This window comes from Propithecus coquereli, unplaced genomic scaffold, assembly GCF_000956105.1.
Source record: "Propithecus coquereli isolate 6110/MARCELLA unplaced genomic scaffold, Pcoq_1.0 Scaffold292, whole genome shotgun sequence".
Classification (NCBI taxonomy): Eukaryota; Metazoa; Chordata; class Mammalia; order Primates; family Indriidae; genus Propithecus; species Propithecus coquereli.
Window position 1 is genome coordinate 1606238 of NW_012148530.1, and position 22396 is coordinate 1628633.

General features: G+C 36.3%; 1 protein-coding gene across 1 annotated transcript in view; it reads right to left on the bottom strand.

The window, feature by feature from the left end:
* Positions 1 to 22396, bottom strand: part of DST (dystonin) — a 374223-nt gene that overhangs the window by 46615 nt on the left and 305212 nt on the right. The window contains exons 55-65 of the mRNA XM_012648708.1: positions 22134 to 22218; positions 20775 to 21016; positions 19663 to 19869; positions 11018 to 11137; positions 10707 to 10814; positions 9123 to 9341; positions 5270 to 5473; positions 3820 to 4051; positions 2722 to 2948; positions 1236 to 1358; positions 910 to 1104 (exon numbers count right to left, since the gene is read on the bottom strand). Of these exons, the coding sequence (XP_012504162.1) occupies positions 910 to 1104; positions 1236 to 1358; positions 2722 to 2948; positions 3820 to 4051; positions 5270 to 5473; positions 9123 to 9341; positions 10707 to 10814; positions 11018 to 11137; positions 19663 to 19869; positions 20775 to 21016; positions 22134 to 22218 (1962 nt within the window). The remainder of the gene's footprint in view (positions 1 to 909; positions 1105 to 1235; positions 1359 to 2721; positions 2949 to 3819; positions 4052 to 5269; positions 5474 to 9122; positions 9342 to 10706; positions 10815 to 11017; positions 11138 to 19662; positions 19870 to 20774; positions 21017 to 22133; positions 22219 to 22396) is intronic.

Below are 22396 nucleotides of genomic sequence, written 5' to 3' on the forward strand. Positions count from 1 at the left end.
AGAGGACTGGAGCTCAATTTAGTTACTGGCCATTGATACCTAACTGATAAATTGTCACTTTGTTAAAAAAAAAAGGAAGGGGGAATTATAATAAAGTGTTATTTGTAGTGAAATTTTTTCATATATTTCCAAAGTTCAAAAACTTTTCAGCTGGCATAAATCCTGGCTTGTGATATTTATTTTTACAAATATAGAAATGGAGTGGCATAATGAAAAAAGAAAAGACGTATTCATCTGAGCTTTAAAGATAATATTCACTTAGTGTTATGGAAATACTTAGAAAGGCTTTTTCCATATGGTAAGAGGGATGAGGGACTAAACTCCTGCCAGCCTGTTAGGAAAGGGAATGAAGTTGAGGAAGGTAGGGAGAGAAATATCCCTGAGTTGGCTTCAACTGACAAGCAAACTGAATGAGAACCCTTAGGAGATGTGGAAAACAACTATTAAAAGGAAATTATACATACAGAAAAGAAGAAAATACTTTTACACACCAGATTATGACTTAATAAAATAGACATCTATTTTAGCGCATGGAGAACGCTGGCTCCAAATCAACTTTCTTTACTTCTAATTTTAGTGAAACTTGGTGATATTTTTAGATAGTGTTTACTCCTTTCATCGTATTCCACTCAGCTTTAGAACAGAACTCAGATTTCGGTTCCATTCCACTGTCTGGTGTGGAGCCATTTATGAAAAATGCTGTGTGGAAACATTTACTTTCACTTAAGAAAAAAACATTAAAATATGTCTTTTCAAAGTAAATTTCACTGAATGTGTGTATAAAAGTGTGTGTAGATGTGTATATAAATCTGTACATATTTGAAAGGTCAGAAATGTCTTCTAAAAGACAAAACATGAACTGAAGTCCCCACGGCAACTGCCGGACGACTTGCCCACGATTACACGCACACTTGCAGTCCGGGGTAGTGCCCATGTGTAGACACCAATTGGGATGATTCCTCCTTCCAGCAGAGACCAGCGGGCCCACTGTAATCCTCTCACCTGCAGTCCATCCTGGTACTGAACAGCAGCCTGCATCGCCTCCTCAAGCTTGTCCACCCGGTCTTTCCAAGCTTTATTTAGAGAATCCCAGGCCGAATTTAACTACAATATAAATGTTAGAACTCTTTTAGCGCCATATTTTACATTGTCGACTACTTTTTAACAAATATATTTCAGTTAACGAAATTTTTAAAAAAGCATTCTGATAAGAGTAGAATATAAACCAGTTGTACCTCATCTATACTCTTCTTGACAATGGGTTTATCAGGTTCCCCACACGCGGCGATGAGTTCAGAACCCAGGTTAATAACTATATCCAGCTCTTCTTGGAGCCCATCTATTTCTTCCCTAATGGCCTGGAATAAGAAAACGACAGCCTTAGAATTTTAAGCAAAACCACACTGAAACTAAAAAGATGTACACAAAATATTAATGTTAGTTATTTCTAGGAGGTGGGGTTATAACCATTTTTGTTTTCTTCTATTTTGTAAGTTTCTGTAACACATATTTTGACAAGATAAGAGGAGAAATATTTTAAAGGAAAAATAGCACCCTTTGAGTAACAAATGCTAAATGTTTATTATAAAGACAGTATTTTAAAAATAAGAAATAAAAAATACTATAACAAAGAACAAAATTTTTTGAAATGTCAACAATACTGTAAAGTATAAAAAGACTTTTTGTTTTCCAAACCAACAAGTTTGGCAATATACATTTAAAATAGACATAAGTAAAATATGAGTTCAAAGACTTCACATCAATTCATGTATTTGTTTGTAGATCTAACTTTGGAGTTACATTTTATGTCATTACCGTAGGTAGGACCTATAAATTACAAAAATACTACAACAGAAATGCAGTTATCAGACCTTTGCTTTCATCTTCTTGGTTAAATGTATTAATTCATTCAACAAACATTAAATAAGCATGTACCAAGCCCTCAACTAGGCACTGGGGATACAAAGAAAACCAGGGTCTGGTAGGAAAGACAGAAGTACGAGCAACAGTAAGTCATACTATGTGCAGAGTGCTTTGCATGAGGAAAGTACTACGAGAACACATATGAACTAACTCTGCTCCGTATACAAGAAAGGACTGTACATGGTGCCTAGTAATTCAACTGAACATGGAAGCTCGAGCAGTCTTTTCTAGAAGAGCGGCAGTGTGCAAAGGCTCAGGTGCTAGGAAAGAGCAAAGCAGTTTTGGGGAAAGCCACTTTCTAATTACTGGAAGAGAGGAAGCTTGGTAAAGCAACAGTAGGAAAAATGGCTTTGGGATCATAGGCAAGGTCTAGGCTGGGATGTCAAAGCTGGATACCCTGTTCTAGGGAGTCTGAACTTTTTCCAGCTGGCAATGGATCTCTCTAAGGAGGATTAGGCAGCAACATGATAAAAGCAGATCTAGAGAGATGACTGGCAGCAAGGTTAGATGCCTGGCAAGGAAAGACACTCTCTATACTTTGGATTACTTTGGAAGCCAAATGAAAGAGATAATGAGGCCCTGAAACAAGGCAGAAAGACAGTGGGGATGGAGAGAAATTATTTTAAACAAATAGTCTCCAAGTGAGATTTGTGGGTACACTCTATCTCGTGCTGTATCACTGTACATTCCACTTTTGAAACCAAATATAAATTTTAACAGAGTAATTCCTAACGTTTACCAAAGGAATCCAGGTTTCATTATGGCATAACTTATTTAAAAATGAGATTTTCTGCTTACCTCTGCCGCTTCTTGCTGTTGTTTTACTACTGAGGGATCAATTCCGGGATCTTCCAGGTCCCGGATGAAGTCTTGAGTATCTTTAGTGGTAACTACCAATGACATGTGATCACACCAGAACTTTTCTGCTAGTTCCATTACATCTAGTAGTTTGGCTTCCCTTTCTTCCACCAGCGTGTGTATGTTCTCCCAAATGAAAACCATTTGGTCAAGCTTATCCTGAACAGCTAGGGAGCAAAACAGTACCAACAAGGCTATGGGTTAGCCCCATGTAAGAAACACAGCAGAATGTTTTATATTCAACTTGCTAAATATCTAAAACGGAACCAAGTTTTGGTTGACCCCAGTCTAGTGGGTATCAGTGGGACCTCTCCCAGACAATGCACGATCGCTGGGTCTCCCACTCCTGCTGAACCAAGGCTCTTCCTGACAAAAGTGGGTGCTCAAAGCTACATGAGTTCACAGCAGAACCAAGTTTGTCAAGTTTCAAGTTCACTAAGGCTGGCCTTAATCCAAAAGAAAGTGAAATAATCACCTAAGTATATTTTTTATGCTCTCCAAATCATGAACAAAGTTGTCTGTTCAGTCCCAGGAATATAACGATGTAGGAAATGTATTTTGGGCTTGCTTCTAGAGTACCCTTATCATGAATGTCCTCTATACACAACACAAGCTCTTCCTTTTGATGCCCAGCTCATGTTTCTAACAGGGCTGGCTATGGCCATGGTTGCCATTTCTGTGGCTACGGCCCGGAGTAAGCATTCTATGTAAGCTAGTGTAGTCAGTAGTGACAAAAAAAACCCCTAGGTTTGGCCTTCTAAGCATTATGCTTTAACCTACTGGTTTAAAAGGCCTGGAGAACACATTATGTTTGTATAATGGCACACTTTGTATTTGACCGATTGATTTTACAAACACAGGAAGACATTAACAAGGGATAAGCGTACACAGTCCTTTACCCTAAACACATCACATTTGTAATACCTTTTCTAAGATCTGGCATTTTTGTTATGCAATGGAACCATCAGTAAACAGCATACAATTCTAGAATTGTTTAAAAGGTCAAGTTTAATTGTTTCCTTATTCCAAAATTATTACCTTTGGCAGATATGTCTTTATCAGTGCCCCCAGATCTAGCAATCATTTCCTCTCCTCTCTGTTTAAGAGTTTCATACAATGGTTGTAGCTTTTCCATGTCTACTGACACATTCTTATTTTCACTGATCTGCTCCTTAATCTTCTCGACCTCCGCAGAAATAGACGGTGGCTGCCTCAAACGCTCCACAATGCGTTCCAGGCTCTCCAGAATCTGATCTGTCTTGTCATGGAACTAGTAGTGAAACAAAGGGATTATATGTGGGGAAACAATCTGTAACACCGAATGTGAAATTTAGATGAAAAAATCAATTTATATCACAATTAAGAATAAAATCTTAGCGATTTTATCAACATATCCATCCAAAGAGTTACATCTAGCTAGTGTATGAAGACATGACGAAAGGCATGACTTGTATGAACTCCCTATGTAGAATCGACTTAGTTTCTTAAAGAGTGTATTCATTAAGAAGTGGCATATGTTAATATATAACTGGACCACTTGACAGCAGCATCTGTTTTACTTGTTGCTTCATTCTGTTATCATAATTCAAATTAATTTTTAAAAATAAGTTCAACAAGCTAGGTGTTCATCTATTAAAACTGATTGTTTTCTTCTTTTTAATGACTATTTTGGCATCTTAAAAAATATTAGTAAATGTGAAATTCATGAACAATTTTGATTAGATTCAAGGGATTCTTTAAGTTATGCATTTCCTGAACTGAAAAATGTTAAAAAAATTAAACAAAACAAAAACTTTCTCAATGTTGTATCAGAAGTTTGTATTTAATTCATGGTTAAACACATAATCAGATACATGGGAAAATTTTAAATTTGTGTTTGCAAAGGTACCACAGACAATTAAGCAAAGTAATAAAAACTTGTTCATTCACAGGTTCTACACTATCTTCCAAGGTAAAGGAAACATCACACAGGATTACAAAAAATGGACGACTCAAATGTCCTGTATCTAATGATAAAAACCATTATCACTGGAAATGGAAAAATCTGTAGGTATTTCAAAATTCAACTTCTTAAAAAGAAATCAATTTCCAACTTCATATTCTTTTTCTTTTTATATAGCCTATCATTCTCTCTTTCTTCTTTTTGCCTTCTTGGGAGAATTTTATTAATAATGCTTTCTTTTATCTCTCCCAATGGCAAATATAGCATTCTACTCAGGATGGACACTCAATTAAATATCTGGACAATGATGGCAATAGCATAGTTTCCTAAGTCACTGAAAATTATTTTTTATTGTCCACAAGCAGGAAGAGAACTAAAAGGGGAGGACCTAAGCAAACATCACCTCCAAGAATCAATGACATCAATACCCAGATTTAATGTTGTGAAATAATTTTAGTCGAAATTTAATCAGAAGATCCAGGAAAATGCCTTTCTGTGCTCTGCTGTTTGGCAGAACTCAATTCTATTTCTAGTATAAATGATTACCTGAGTTGATTGAGAAATGGCTTCATCCAATGCCACAGCTCGCTTTTTGACATCTTCTTTAATTTGACTATAAAGGGTGTCAGCTGCCACATACTTCTCTTGGATAGAAAAGCCTTCCCCTGGGCTCAATTCCAGTAACTGTGGCCCAGTTTTGTTCATCTTATCTATATGAGGCTTGTGTTCGGCTATCAACTCTCGCAGTTGCTATAACAAACCAAACAGCTTCTCAGTATCTCAGGGTCACACCTCCATATTACAGCTGTCTACACTCCCAATGCATCCAGCTGGAAAGAAACTCCAAACAAACACCCTCCCCATCACAAGGCATTTAACACATGATGGCTCATACAACCCTTGGCCAGGAAGAGATGGCCCTGACACAAAGATTAAACAACAGTCTGGTCATGCCAAACCCCTTAAAGGGTACTCACAAAAACGCTGATTGAGTAAAATAATGAATCCCGGTTCATAATGCGTTTCATACCAAGAGCAGCACATTTTGACAAGAGCATTTAACTGCATTTATATATGTGAGCCAATATAAAATGAATACACATGTATTGCATTATATATGTATGTATGATTTATTCTACACATATAGGATACAGACATACATGTATGAAGGAACCTATTTCTATTTATTATTTTAAAATGTTAAAGCTTGCAAGGGTACAATCTATCAAATACACAGCTGTATACTAAGCATTATTTGTCAGGTGTATTTAAGGAAAAATGTGTGTCATATGAATATGTTGCATAATTTTGTCATCTAATCAAGAGATAGAATGATACGTATACTAATGAGTGGGTGTGGAATCCAAGTGGAGCCCATTCCCTCTAATGGAGAGGATGTATTGGGAACCTGAATAAAGCTGGAACATCTACACTTCCATGGATCCCAGAGCTTCCACTGAGAAGTTTTTCTTGGATCAAATCCAAAGCCATTCCCAAGGGGAGATGTCTTTGCCTGCAGGTTTCTCTGAGGCTAGCCTCCATGCAGCATTGAGGGGATCTTACATTTGTACTACATTATTGATTAGGTTCCTTCATAAGCAGTTCCTTGTCCTCACCAGAATGTGTATTTCCAAACTGGAAATACAGGACTTCCCTAAAACACTTTTGGAAAGGACTAAATAAACACAAATTCAATTTTAAAAGGGGAAGGGGTCTAATCTAACATGTTGCACATAAGAACATGGGAGGGCCACATCTATAATCTTGTGCCTGCGTGTTCCAGGCTGAGGGTTTCTTATTTTTGCTTCATATAATTAGATAATATCTTCCTGCTGCTTTACCAAATGGAGGTTGTGATGGTTAACATCAGTGATATACAATCTCATGGAAAAGGAAAAGCTGTGGATGTCACACACATTCCAGTTTCAATATTCCAAAAGGCACACTTGGATAACAAGCTTACACTCTGAGTTATCAAGAGACTCTCGCATAAAATGCAACAGCTCTGCTGGGATTTCTTGAATTGCCTAGAATCTAGGTAGATCTCATCTGTGCAGCACCACCACGAGGCAACTTGGCTTGGGGAGTAGCAAGATGAGCCATTTTTAGACTGTTATATGACAGGCAAGAGAACATCTATTGGATTCCACTTGGGAGTATGTGCGTATGGGAAACAGGGCCAATAAGAGGTGCCTTTTGCCTCAAGTGTTACAAAACGATTCTTGGCAACATACTGTCATAGGAGTCCAGTCATGCTGGAGATTCCTATTGTGACTTTAAGATTATCTATCACTTGGTAACATGGCTCTTGGAGCCATTTTTCATTCCTGGCCAGAATGAACTAGATCTTCTCCAAAAACAGACAGATAGGATGTTGTGGAGCTGGAGAAGAAATGCCATTGTGGGAGACCACAGATATTCTGGAATGGTAAAGGTTTCAGTTTAAATAATTTGAAGACTTGGCTACAAAGTTCTGTACATATACAATCATGAATTTGTTTTGAGAGCTTAATGATATTGTAAAAAAGGAAAATTAACTTTGAAAATTTCAACTGAATAATGAGCTTTTCCATACTATTTGATGTTATGCTAAAAACACAGCCATTCAAATCATCTGCAAATTGGTACAACCTCTATGAAAAACAGTATGGAGATTCCTCGAATAAATAAATGTAGACCTACCATTTGATCCAGCAACCCTGCTGCTGGGTATCTACCCAAAGGAAATGAAGCCATTTTATCAAAAAGACACCTGCACTCAAATGTTTATTGCAGAATAATTCAATTGCAAAGATGTGGAATCAACCTAAGTGCCCTTCAGTTCATAAGGGGATAAAGAAAATGTGGTATATGTATACCACGGAGTGTTCAGCCATAAAAAGGAAAGAAATAATGTAATTTTTAGCAACATGGAGGGAACTAGAGACTATTATCCTAAGTGAAGTATCCCAGGAATGGAAAATCAAACACCATATGTTCTCACTAATAAGTGGGAGCTAATAGATGGGTACACACAGTCACAAAGCAATATAAAGGACATGAGAAAACAAGGAGGGGGTAGGACAGGAGGGTGGCTGTGGGATAAAAATTTACCTGTTGGGTACAGTGAACCCTATTCTGGTGATGGGCACACCAAAAGTCCTTACTTAAGACTTGTACAAGAGATCCATGTAATAAAAACCTTTACCCCCCTAATTAATATTTTGAAATAAAAAAAATTTAAAAATTCAGTGAACAGACATCAGGATTTCTGCCACAAATAAACCTTTACACTAAAATTAAATTCAATTCCACATAGTTTGTCTTTCTCTTGCTGAATGATTTAGATAGAACTTCCTAAGATTTCTATTCTGCACTAGTGTTCTCCAAAACTCTCTTCTAAATAAATACTTCAGTTAGAGATAGTCTTCAGTGCCAATACATTAAAAAAGTAAGATTAACAAGTATGTCACATATTCCAAAAAATGACGTAATATACCCTGAGTTAAACTGCGCTCTCTCTCTCTCTCTCTCTCCCCCTCTCACACACACACACACACACACACACACACACACACACACACACAGAGAGACCATGATTAGTCTCAGAGTACCTCTTGTACAGATCTGGAAGAGCAACTAGGTTCACAAGTCCATAAATAACAAGAATTTCAGGTTTTCTCCTCATAGACTTGAACCCTCTCTCACTCAAACCGTTACAAAATTTTAAGCCACTGCTGAAATGAGGGCTTCATAATGCCATTTCATATATGTTTAAAACTGATATAATTGCAGTTGTAAATGTACCCCCCAGTTTATTTATCAACACTTACAGGAGCAAGAACTTAAAGAGTTCCAGGTAAATAAGATGAAAAAAAAAGGGAGGGGAAACAATTTTTCTCTATATTTCAGTATTTTTCCTTTTCATAGCTTTCATGATATTGCTATTTTGACAGATTCATTATATTGTACATTTTCTCCAAGCTCAATGGCCTTGTCTCTGGCTCATATGAGTCTAATCAAGGCTCTTCCATATATTTCTACTCTTTATTTATATTTTAGATATACAAACTGAAAGCAATTTAATGTGTGTAAATTGAAAGAACTTCAAAAGCTTGTTTATGTACATTTTAAAATGAGAATTATTTGCTATCCAGATGGCCTATATTTCATACTATTTATAGCAATTGTGATGTAATTAATGATACATACAATGTGGTCTATCCAAACAAGTGTTCTCACTGTAACCCTAGATAAGAAGGTAAGCAATTATGAAGGAAGCAATTATGCAGACCAAAACATAACATTACTAAAATGTCCTATTCATGTAAGGTGTCTAACAGCATTCAAAAAAAACACCATAAAAATGATGATTCTTTTTTAATGGGGAGTACAACATTCTCTTTCACACCAAGCTTACCCGATGTTCTTCCTGCTGTTGTCTTAGAGTTTCATATTCAAGGGCTGGGGCAGGAAGTTGAGAGATGATTCTTTGTGTTTCTGTGAGCCATGGCCAAAGTTCTTCGTATGTTTCCCAGAACTGGTTAACCAGGGACTGTGCCCGTTCTAGCTGCAGATACCTCTCTGAGTTTATCTGGCAGATGGCATCATACTTCTTCAGTACCTTGTCCAGTTTTTTCTAGAAAGTAAGATGATGAAATGTGTTTAATGGGTCAGGCCAAGTGGCATCCGTACTGCAGAATGCTTTGTCCAGCACTGTACACATGGCACAGAGTAGGCGCTCAACAAATGTATGTTAAATAAGTAAATCAATAAAAGCTATTTAGATTTTAATCATTTCCTTGTATGAAAGTTCATTTTAAATTAAAGGGCCTCAAATATTTATGAATAAGACACTGAGCTCTCCAAATATAATAAGCAAAATTCTCCAACCAGTCTCACAATGTCTTCAAGGTTAGAAAACAAGTCTCATGTGATTCAAGTAACATTTACCTTATTTTATAAAAAAAGAGAAAGACTATTTTTTTGCAAATGAAATTGTAAGAACTGCTAGGCAACAAAATTAATTATATACATTAGAATCAAAGTAGAACATTGTGCCATACACTGATTTTATGGGAAAGTCACAGTGATACAGATTATGATATAAATTTACAGCAAAAACTAGTAACAGAAGATAAAGCACAACAGCAACTCAACAAACCACAGAATAACAAAGAAATTATTTCATGATGATCTGTATTTTTCATGTCAGAGTCTTTATAAAAGTAATAAAGATTCAATTAAAAACAAGCAAATTTCCATTGCAGAGTACAAATAAAGTATCAGTATATTGTGCATTCTGGTATTTTATCTATGATATACCTTAAAAGCAGTGAATATTCTTTAAAATGTGATTTTAAGCATAGAGATTTATATACATATTTTGCCATATTTCTCCTACCAGAAGCATTAATAAATATTAATTTCTTTAGGCTGCTCAGATGTCTGAATATGAATTGAACATTTTTACTTGTGGCTGATTTTCTACCAATTTAAAGGATCATTAAAATAACACAAACTGGATGTTTCCTTAATTACTCAGCTCATTTTTTCCCTGTATAGCTTATTATAACTTCACACAAAATGGATTTTAGCATTAGAGAGAACCACATATTTTGGTTTTTGTTTCAGTTCAAGAGGCCCAAATGTCCCTGAAGCATATAAACAACAGTTGACATATATAAAAACATAATTTATACCAATAATAATGGTAATAATACAGCTAACATTAATTGAATGCTAAATGTGTGTCAGTTAATCAAGGATTCAAACCTTAATAGCCTTTATGCCTATTAAAATAGATTGTCCTCATGGTAATTCTCTTAAGGAATATTCCTTTCACTGTTATTCTGTAAACTTGACAAATGCCTTATTTAAAACTAACGATTTCACTGGCTAAATAGCAGCTGCAGATAAAGGAAAAGTGCTTTTCTAGGACTGAAAGCTTAACACATGCTGTTTCTTCAAGAGTCCCACCACCAGCCCACAGACAAGATTATACCTTCATTGACTGCTTTTCCTCTTCACTGCATGTGGTCATGACTTTATGCCCAGATTTAACAAGTTCATCAATAATATCCTTGTGTCTCAAAATCTCCATGGTGAATGTCTATGATTTACAAAATAAAGACAAAAACATTAAAAGAAAAAATAAGAAAGCATGTGACTAAAATGAAAACAATTAGGTGAAGTAGTTAAAAGTAACAAGTAACATTAGAGGAGTCTTGAAAAATAAATCATGCAAGCACATTTTATAGACTTGGAGCACACCAGCAAATAATTTAGATGGCAATTAGAAATGTATTTCTTCACCTTTTGAACCTGCAGCTGAGCAGAAGTCTGGTCTTGCTCAAGCCTGATGTCACCCAGAGACATCAATTTCTTTTCTGTTTCAGTAATCCAGGATAACTCAGCATCAGCTGCTTGGTCAAACTAAACAAAAGATAAATAATTAGGTCAGCAAGTTCCTGTAACTGGTGTCAGAAAAATACCTATCTATGTTTCTTTTAAATATCCTTAATACACAAGTGGAAAATCTGAGCTTATCTCTTCATGGTATCCTGAAATAATTCATGATAATGACTGAGTTATAAAGAAAGGAGAACTTTCCGCAGAGTAATTAAGCACAAGCTCTTAAAATATGTTGAATCCATAACACTGAATTAATGATTTTAAGACAGCTAACACTGTTGCATCCTCTTCTTGCAGTCTTAATAATTTGCTCCTTAGGAGTATTATCAAATATAACAGCTATAAAAGTCAACAGCTAGGTACCATCTTTTAATCATTTCACCCGTCACCTCAACTCATATGATATGCAGATAGCATTCTGCTATCACAGTACATGATTCCTAGCAAAAAGAATGAAACAGTCCCATTTATTTATTATACCATTGTGTATAAACATATTTGTAAATATATGTCTCTATGTATGCAGCGTATACTTCCAAATGATTCACGTATAATTTTTGAACATCTCATTTAATAATGGCAGAAAACACTTTCAAGAGCATTCTTAAATATTTTAAGAAATTTTATTATCCTGATCATAACAGTAATTCATGAGCACAGTAGAAATTCATAAAGCACAGAAAAATATACAGGAGGAAATTAAAACTTGGAGGTAATACTGTTGGTATTTTAGTGTATTTTCTTCCAGAAGTTGAAAGAGAGGATTTGTGAAGGTCTGGGATAACATTGTATAAACAGTTTCATATCCTGCTTTTTCATTTATTATGAACATTTCCCATGTCATATTCTTTTTAAATAATATCACTGTATTCTAGCATACCTGGATATTTTCATTTAGGCTCTCTGCATTTTTTGCTATTATATAAACAACCTTGTAATGACTATCTTTGTGCATAAGTTTCTGTTGGCATCTTTAATTAGTTTCTTGGTGTAGATTCCTAGAAGTGACTGCAAAGTCAAAGAGCATGAACATTTTCAATGCCTTACATCAGATAAACCCATTGCTTTCCAGGGCCAAGCCGTTATCATATGTGAATAAAGTGGGGATGTGATACCACAAGCACCAATGATGAATGATAACTAACAATGGCCTCCGCTGGAAGAAATAAAGGAGAATGAACATTGTGGGTACTCAAGTCCAGTACTGATAGATCTTTTAACTTTTCAAAAGAAGCTGGAAATCCAGATGTGGGTTGAGGAATAGCTAGGTTAGGGAAAAGATGGGGAGAGATAAGAAAGTAGATTAAAAAATAATTCATACTTTTAAAACTCTATGCAACTCTATGCCAACTAATGGGAAGATGGAGTAGATGAACTTTTCTCTGTTCTTCATGATAAGTATGCCCAAAAATCCTGGGCATTATATTATATATAGAACAGACATAAGAAGACGCCACAGAAAGAAGAGAGCAGAACTGCTACGGACCTTGGGCCCCAAGGGATAACATGGGGGTGAGTTCTCTGGGTTTTCTTTTTGCCTCACCTATCCAGGATTGGATACTAGAAAAACTGGCAACACCGATGTGCACAGACAAAGCCCCAGACAGCCCTGCTCTCTCTAGCCAAAGGACCAGGGAAGGAGTAGCCTAGCAAGACAGAAAACTTTCAGATCATACTTACTCTATTCCAACCAAACACTACAGAAGGAAAAAACTGTAGCCCCAACCACACTCATGCCGAGAAAGGACGAATGGGTAGCCTAGACTTCTACCCTCATGAGGCTATGACAAGGTCCCCAATACCCCTGCTGGGTGACGTTAGAGAAGGCCAATTAGGGAGCCAGAACCTTCATCCCCACTGGCCAAAAACAAGGCCCCAGCTCACAGTGTCACTGGAGACCACAAGGAGAGCTGGAACTCCCACTCTCACCCAGAAGTGAGGAGCATACCCCTCACTACCAACAGAGGCTGAGTGGGGAGCCTGGACTTCCACCCCCACCTGGTAGCACCCCTGGCTTCTTTTCCCAGAGTGGTATCAGAGAAAGGCAGTTAAAACACAAAGTTTAAAATCCAAGACTCACAACATCATATAACAACCAGGAAGATCTCAAACTGAATTGAAGAAGATAATCACATCGATGCCAATATCTAGATGGCAGAAATGCTAGAATTATCTGGCAAACATTTTAAAGCAGCTATGATAAAAATGCTTCAACAAGCATTTTTGAATGTTCATGGTTGAAACAAATAAAAAATTAGAAGGTCTCAGCAACAAAATAGAACATCTCAGCAAAGAGATAGAATATACATATAAAAGAAGATGCAAATGAAAATTTCAGAACTGAAAAATATAACTGAAATAAAAATCTCAGTGGATCAGCTCAGTGAAAGGGACAGAGGAAAGAATCAGTAAAGTGGATGACAGAACAAAAGAAACTACCCAACCCAAATTGAATAATAGAAAATAGACCAGGAAAAAAAAAAAAAATCAACAGAGCCTCAGGAACCTGTGGACCCGTAAAAGATCTAATATTCATGTTATCATATTCTAAGAAGGAGTGGAGAAAGAGCTTGTGGCTGAAAAAGTACTCAAACATTCTTGAAATGATGAAAGCATAGACATGGAGGCTAGATTTGTGGTTGACAGGAGTTAAGGAGAGGGGAGGGGAGGAGGCAGTGGGTGTGGCTGTAAAGGACAACATGAGTGATGGAAACGTTCTGTATCTTGGCTGCATCAATGTCAATATCCTGCTTGTGCTATTTTACTATAAAGATGTTACCACCAGGGAAACTGAGTAAAGGACAAAATCGGATCTCTCTGTATTATTTCTTACAGCTGCATGTGAATCTACAATTATCTTAAAACAAGTTTAATAAAAAAAAGAAAAAAGAAAAACAATTCTGTGGGTAACATCTGACCTGGAAGTTCCTGTTTGTGTTCTCTCTTTCAGATATACACTGTCGGATTGCCCTTCAGATAGAATGTATTAATTTATACTCTCATAAGCAGTTTTGCTGTACCCCCAACGATATGGGGTAGAATTTATTTTTTAATATTTGTCAGGCTTAGGGGTAGACTTCCTTTAGTTATAAAGTCTCCAAGAAACCTCTTGAAAAAGTCTATCTGGCTCAGTAATTATGATATTTAATTTTAAATGGAGCTACTCATTAGCAATTATTGATTAATGTGAAAACCAAAGAAAAATATTTCATCAATGAATTCAGCAGCTTCAGGTGTAGGGAAAGAATCCTCATGAAAAAGAAGTGAAAGAGTCTTCTAATGTGGATCATTAGTTTTCAAGGCATATACAACGAAGCTGCATATTTAACAGTCCAGGCCTTTCTACCTGAGTGTAAAAGCTGCAAGATATTGGAATAAAATTTAACAGTCATCAATTTTTTTCTTCTATTGTCCCTGAAAAAATAAAGTGATACATCACCCCTCTCGTTTGTGTGCAGGCTGTTAAAAGTATGACAGCATTAATATGACAGTTCTATTAATAATAAAGAAAGTCAGGCTGTTAAGAGTTAATATTAACTTAACACTATGTCTCCTCCCTTAAAAAAAAAAAGTATTCAGTGAAAACCAGTATGATGATACCATCTAAGTTGCCAAAATGGAAAGCTGAAACTTAAACAATGTTTCTTTGACCAAGTCAAATATTTGTTCTGCTAAAAGAAAACAAGTCTTCAAGCAGAAATATTTCCCTTCTGCCATTTGAGAAAATTTTTTTATTAAATTAGCAAACATTTATTGTTAAGCAACAAATGGAATAGCCAAAGGGTCTACATGAAGCAATTTATAGTGAGGCAAGGCATTCTAGGTCTATGACTCATTCAAATAACTGGTTAATGTGTGTATTTGCAATGGACTATAAAAACGGCTCATTTTACATGTGGCCAACATGGCGAGCAATACTACTGGACCAAATTTTAATAAATGTGTTTACTCATACAAGTAGCAAAATTTGACTTAGAATAAATTGTTGATAATCTCAGCATCCATAACTGCATTCCGGGCAGTATTTTAATAGGTAGCATCAGTGGAGTCTAACCATCAACTCTGGCTATTGTAACTCCTATTACAGCTGAGCTAACATTTCAGCAATTTCCTAAAAAGTTAGTGAACATATTATAAATGGCTTTCTCTAAATATTCCTGAAAAACTCTCTAAAACAATAGCAGCCAGCATCCTACTGAACACACTGTTAAGTGCTTAACTTGCAATATCTCCTTTAATTCTGACAACTGTATAATGTAGGTATTACCATGAACTAACTCTACTTGCAGCTGAGAAAAATGAGGCAAAGGGAAGTTACCTAACTTCCCAAAGATCATCCAGCTAGTAAATGCTGGACCTGAGCATCTAACCAAGATGGTCTGACTTCAGGACTGCACTCTTACTTGCCATGTTTATTGTTTGTGTTTGTATATAATCTGGGCTTCATGAATTCAAAATATTCATGTGATTTCACCAAAAATGATTCAAATTCCACAAGAGTCAATAAGTAATAGGTTTTAACTTAGTATTTAAACATCATACTTATCCAGAAAGTTTCTGGTGACTGGAAATAGAGGACTAAGACAAAGTGGTAAGCAAACCTTAACCTCAAGGACATCCTTTCTACTCCCTTCCCCTGACCGGTATCTTATCACTTTCTTTTGATTAGCATTTCCTTCCACTTTGCTTCTGATTATTTATAACACAGCCCGTATTTTCCCACCCTCAACACCTGGAGGGTCTAAACAAATCTCATTTCCGTAGGGGGATGTTTACTTCTGGTTCTTTAAAAGAAATAAACAGGTGGTATTTTTCTCCAAGGCTGATTCCTAATGAACCAATGAGCTGTTTGTTTTAATTGCACCCAAACCAACAATCCCTGGGCCTTTATAACAGGGTTATTATGGGGCCCACTCACATAAGCCAAGCAATTAAAACTGCCGAAGAATGCTTGGGATTCCCAAACCCAGCGAGATACACATATTTTAGCAACTTCTGACAATTGTACATTTATAAGAGGCAAAGGATGATGAAGTGCTGAGGTTTAAACAAACAATCAGGGTAGTCTGAATTCAGGATACAAGTCTGTACATCTTTCAAGCAAAAGTGCCTTTCCACATTTCCACAGAGCTTGTAGAAAGAAAGCAACAAAGATATGCTACTTTGTGTAGGTTTAAAATGCAAAAATATGTAGTTTGTAACTTAGATAATGGCATGTATTGTGAGAGGAGGCAGTTTAGCTCAACATCATTATTTACTAAGCTGCCTTGTTCCACTCAGATTTTTCCTAAATGTAATGTAATGGGCCCAATTCTTTAAAAAAGAATATACTTTTCAAAACATCAGTGCCTGCAAATCTGTAGAGTCGGACGTAGGGGCCTGTTGACGGGTAGCACCTAGCGCATTCAGTCCTCAATCATTCGCACATCACTGAGGCTGTTCAATTATTTCTGAAATAATAACAAATAGGGTCCGCATCCCTATGATATCAAAATTCAATGGCATATCTTTTCCAAACTGTTATTATGACATAAGATTAACATGAAAATCTAACCGTGTCAAATCAGAACATTTTTAAAAACTAAATTTATACAAGTTGGTTACAAAGTATACGCTAATTAGAAGATATCTCTACGTTCCCTTCTCTTTTTTCAAACTTTAATTCTTTTCCATGTTTTTCCTTGCATCTTTCATGTGATGTTTGGAAGTCAATACACTATGGGACAGTGGCCTGCCAGTTTGCAAAGTGCTTATAATTTTGTTAAATTCCAAAATGCAGGTTACAACATTATAAAAGAGGTATATCTGTATATAAACAACTTTAATACTGGGAAAAATATGAAATATCTTAAGAGAATCTTGCTTAGAAAACCCAGACATTTAAAATCTAGTCAAACTTAGCAAGGTCATTCAGGGACAAAACATTAAATCTATAACTTTAGAATTACCGAGTATTGTTGAAGGCACACATCCTTACCCTATCACTTATGGGTGTGGGTATGTTGGAGGAAGAGGTCTGGGGAAGAGTCTCTTTGTTAATAGAACAAAATGTGTGTGACTATAGATGTATTTTAAAAGGTGAACTGACATCAGATCATGTCCATATTTCATACGGAGAAGAGACACAGAATGGTAGATAAGTTATACAACATAAAACAGATAGGATAAAATAGGTGGCTAACATCCAGGTCCAAAGGTATTTTTTTTTTTCACCATTTCTTTTTACATTTCATGGATATATTATCATTGGGTAAAACAGAAAACACTATTATCAAACTGTACTCTGGTTCTAATTCCAAACATCTATAAGCGAGCAAGCTTATAAAATAATTTCAGTGATATATTAGCTCCTTTATAAACTTGGAAATTATGCGTTTAGAAACTTATCTTTTAAGTGCAAAATCTCTGCCATACCAGAGAGACAGATATCTACTACCCTGTTCTTAAACTTGCCTACACAATGATGTTTCATGACCCTTTCAATATTACATTCTCATGTTCCACAATCCTTATAGCTGGAAATATTTTCATTACATACTTCTGTTTTGCTCTAATAATGGCACCTTCCTTCAGATTATTGAAGAATGTTAGGGAAAAAATAGATCACCCCTCAGGGTTTTTCCTCTCTATATAATTTATAAGGAGGCACAGTAGTGAGGTAGAAGGAGATCTGGATTAAATTCTAGTTGCAACCCCACCACTTACTGGCCATGGGACCACAAGCAAATTCCTTCTCCGCATATTGTACACTGTACATGTTCCTCCCAGCTATAGATACCTGTCTCTGTTTAGCCCTGCTGGAGGTATTTCATTGGACAGACTTGCAGGTATTTCAAAGGAATGAAGATACGCATATACACATGAACAACCAGAAGATATTAATGGCATTTTAATATTAGCTGTATGACCTACTAGTAATAAGACTTTTAGTATACACATATTCATTCTCACTCTCTGTCTCTCTCAAAAGGAAGGCAAGAAGAATATAGACCAAATTGCTTACATATTCTTTCTTTCATGAATTTTTCTGTATTCTTTCAGAAAATCTCAACATTTCTATAAGGAATGATTATAATATAAGGAAAAAACTCCAAATAATTATTTTCTTATAGCATATATGAATATTTGTTTTGGGGTTCCAGAAAACTTCCCCTGACCTGGTTACTTTCTTTCCCTTTGGAAAACAGCTGCAACACCCTGAATAGAATTAGGCCACAGTTAATGACCTTGGCATGTACCAGAGCTTACTAACCAACTGAAATTCAGCCTGTGACCTTGCCCTTATTACAGTCTTACTTTATTGAACTAATCAACCATAGTCAATTTCTCAAGAAAATCGTAATCCCAAGAGTACAGAATCCTTGTCTTGCTATTTAAAGAAGTATTCAGTGCTAGTTCTGCAATGTTGACATAAATCCCAGTGAAAAAAAATTCAATATTTTTAAATAGTCGAATAAACTTCACAAATAAACACACTTATTTTCCTATAATAATAGGGTGTATAAATTCCTCTAAACCTGAAAAACATACAAAATACATTCCTCAAGCGTGAATCCCCTCCCTCACAAAAATTTCTTAGGCAGGGCCTTTGCTATCATTGTATTTCATCAGTTTTTGTGATTCTAGAGCACGGCACTAAAATGAGGAGTGGAGCATTATGTTTTAGAACTATATAAATTACACTTTTACGGTAACATTAGAAAATTAATTTTGGATGCTCCCACAGAATCTGCTTGATTTGTGTTTCTTGCTTTTGGCTTGTACAAGTATAAGCTGAGTCACATCCCTTCCCAAGCTCTGCTCTGAAGTACAGAGTGATATCACACTACCCCCACACACAAAGTTTATAATAAGTCCGATGACTTAATGTAAATATTCACAGAGATTTCAATGAAAGTTAATCAAACATATATTATAAACTTCTTTTTCCAGGACCCCATGCATTGCCCACAGCACTCTGAGAAAGCCGTGGTAAGCACTGGGTGGCTAAAAAACTCTTGGAATATATACACTCTGTGCGAGTCACAGACAGGTCAGAAACTATAATTGTTTCCCCTTCGGTCATCTTCAGAAAAAAACTCCACATTACCAACAAAATAGTTTCCATTTTAAAAAGAATACTTTCTCTTTGCCATAGTTCTTTGTAAATCAACAAACAGTTAATACTGACTTACATGGTAACTCAAAACATTTACTCACATACAGGTCAGACTTAGTCAAGGCATAAAATTAATTTTAGCAATATGCATATATGTAGACAAAAGCATTTTGTTTGGAAAGCAGGGCTGATCTTCCTAGGGTCTGACTTGATAAGGATAAATCTCTGAAACAGTGAGGCAGATGGCTGTTAACAATGTACAGATTAGCCTTGCCCTGGCACTCAGACATCCAAGTAGCCCAGTCAAATTCTTTTCAAATCCACCCTTTCATTTTCGAAGCACAACAAATGAATGGAAACACTATTCACAGGCATCTTTGTTCAGGTAAAGGCTCTGGGAACAGCTGGAGAACATTTATTGCCTAGACAACAAACCACTTGTCCCTACCTGCTGTGATCTCAGAATGGCGGCATCGATCTCCTCCACCTTCTGAGTGATGGTGTCGCTCACTAATCGGTAGCGCTCATTGTCCTCAGCTACCATTTTCTCAAGTCCTTCTCTTGCCCTCCATGGTACCAGTTCCAGCAAAGCACTGCTCACTTCGTTAAGGGAGTCTAATAAGGCTTTGTTGTTCTTAGCTTCCTTCTGCAGTTCCTGAAAACACACAAATATGTGGGTGCCACTTAAGAGTTTGAACAGAATTTTCCTTTAACTGTTCTTGGGGCTAAAGTCCTTTGCAGGCCAATAATGTGATGCTTTGGCCATCCCCTTGGTTTCAGTTAAGTTAAATAAACCTTTGTTATTTAAAGCTATTTTGCAAAAAGGAAAGTGTTTCCTGAGAAGTTCAAAGAACAAATCATTTGTCGACATGGCAAGATTTTATCTTTGAAATTTAATATAAATATTTAAAATTTGGGAAACAAAACGAAGCAAGTTAACATGTATTATTCTTTGCTTTCTGGGAACCTCTAAGTAATCAGGTAACAGAAAAGTTAAAAAAAAAAAAAAGGAGGAATTAAGCCAGAATTAAGTGACCTTCAAATTGAGGACATACTGGCTTTCAATCATTCTAGCAGAATCATTACAGGCTCAGTGAGCCTGACCTCACCAACTCCCCTTCACCCATGTGTGATCATACTTCAGGGATGATAAAAACAGAGACCGATATCTTTGCAAAGAAGAATCATTAGCATGCCAGCATACTATTTTTGTGATATAATTAGATATCCCCACCCCATGCTATTTTACAGAAATATTGTTATTCCAACAAAATTATGTGTATCTCTCAAACAATGATCATTTTCCTTTTTTCCCTGTTCTCATCATTCTGTCTCTTGTGTAATAAGACTCTTAAAACAAACCATAATATACTGTTTTCATCTCTGGGCTCCTAAAAGTTTAAACAGTTGATCTGCTGCCAATTTCTGTTGGGTCCCCACCCACCCAGGCATCTTTCAGCATGTTAGTAATGACACAAGACAAATACAATTTAATTCCTGTATGAATAAGACTCCTTGAAAGATAATAAACTGATCCAAAACGTATAAATCAGAGCGTACTTTTTGTCTCACTTGTGCTTGGCTTGCTGCTTCTCCTTGCAGAACCTGAGTTTCATATGAAAGTAATTCCACCTCCACTTTGTCCAGCCAGGTACACAGCTCTTCGTGCGTCGAATGCAGCCGCCTTGCAAGCTGCAGTGCCTGTTCCAGAGTCTTGGCTACATCGGTGCTCAATTTAGTAATGTCTTTGTACCTTGCTTTAATGGCTTCCAATTTATCTTGAATTATTAAAACTTCATCACCTAAAATTTCAAAGGCATGTTATTTCTTATGAAAGGACAAAGTTGGGGGTGGGCAGGTTCTTCAGATATTATGGCTCACTAATGAAACTTTCTGGGGGGGAAAAGGAGACATTTTTCTAAAGATGATCTGACCCAAGAGAAGCCCTTTTCTAGATTTTAATCTTTCCCAAGATTTCAGGCAAATGGAAACCATTCTGAAAAATACAAATGTACAAACTGGAAAGGGCTAAGTGCCTTTAGGTATGTGCAAGGCAGTACTTTTTTATCTCTGTATGAGGCTTTCAGTTTTCAAAGAACAGGGATTAAAAACCACCCGAGTTCAGATAGTGACCTCATGCATGGCTTTAAAGGTGGGTTACTTTGGGCAAGATGCTTAACCTCTCTGCTCTTAGTTACTCATCATTATTCAACTGCACTATTCCAGTGGATCCTTAATTGCTTCTGCCTCATTTTCAGATACACAGAGAAACTGCATCCTGAGCTTCAGACTTCTAACTCAAGGCTCTAGATATGATATTGAATTTCTCCAACTCATAATAAATGGTACTTGCCCCCACTCCATACATATTGCTGAACTGGACATAGGTACAGTGAAATTCCTATGGCCACAGGAATCATTAAAACAAGTTAGTCTCTCTGAGTTGTTCTAAAATCATTTCACATAAATATTAAATCAAGCGTTTGTTTTCTTAGTGATTCAAGCATGAAGAAATGAAGCCCGTGTATAGCCATGCATATAACCATAACGTGCGTTACTGCAATGCAATCTAGCTTAAAAAAAAAACAACAAAAAAAACTGTCTACAGCCTATGTGTTCATCTGCCTTCCACAAGTGGAAAACTAATGTAACTCTGTCGTGGGCTTCTCTGACCAGCTCCTGTGCCAAAGTGCTTTATGAGTAACACACACAACTTCCACCAAGAACTCAAGGGAGATCATGAGAAAAAGGTGAGATCATATTCTAAACCCTCCCTTGATTGGTCTTCAAAGCATTCTCCAGAATGAAGTCTTGGAATGGCCCCAAAATTATAAAATGTTTTGTTCCCCATCCCTAAAATATTTTGAAAACAATGCAAAATGCTGGTTGCATGATTATTTGATTTGAAAGATATCTCACCTGTGGTTTGTTTGAGTAGTTCTAAACCATTTAGTAATGCCTGATCTACATTTTGTTTCCTGAGTAAAATGTCCTCTTGCAGAACCTAAAAACACAGGCATCAGTTTTTATGTAGGAGAGAAAAAATTAAATCAGCATTAGCATTAGTTAATCTCAGAGAACTTCAATTAGGTTTCACAGAGATATATTTGAGTAGATAGCTCAAATTTTGAAATATTCATTATTGTTCCCACGTTTATGCCTCTTCTTTTCCCCACTATGCC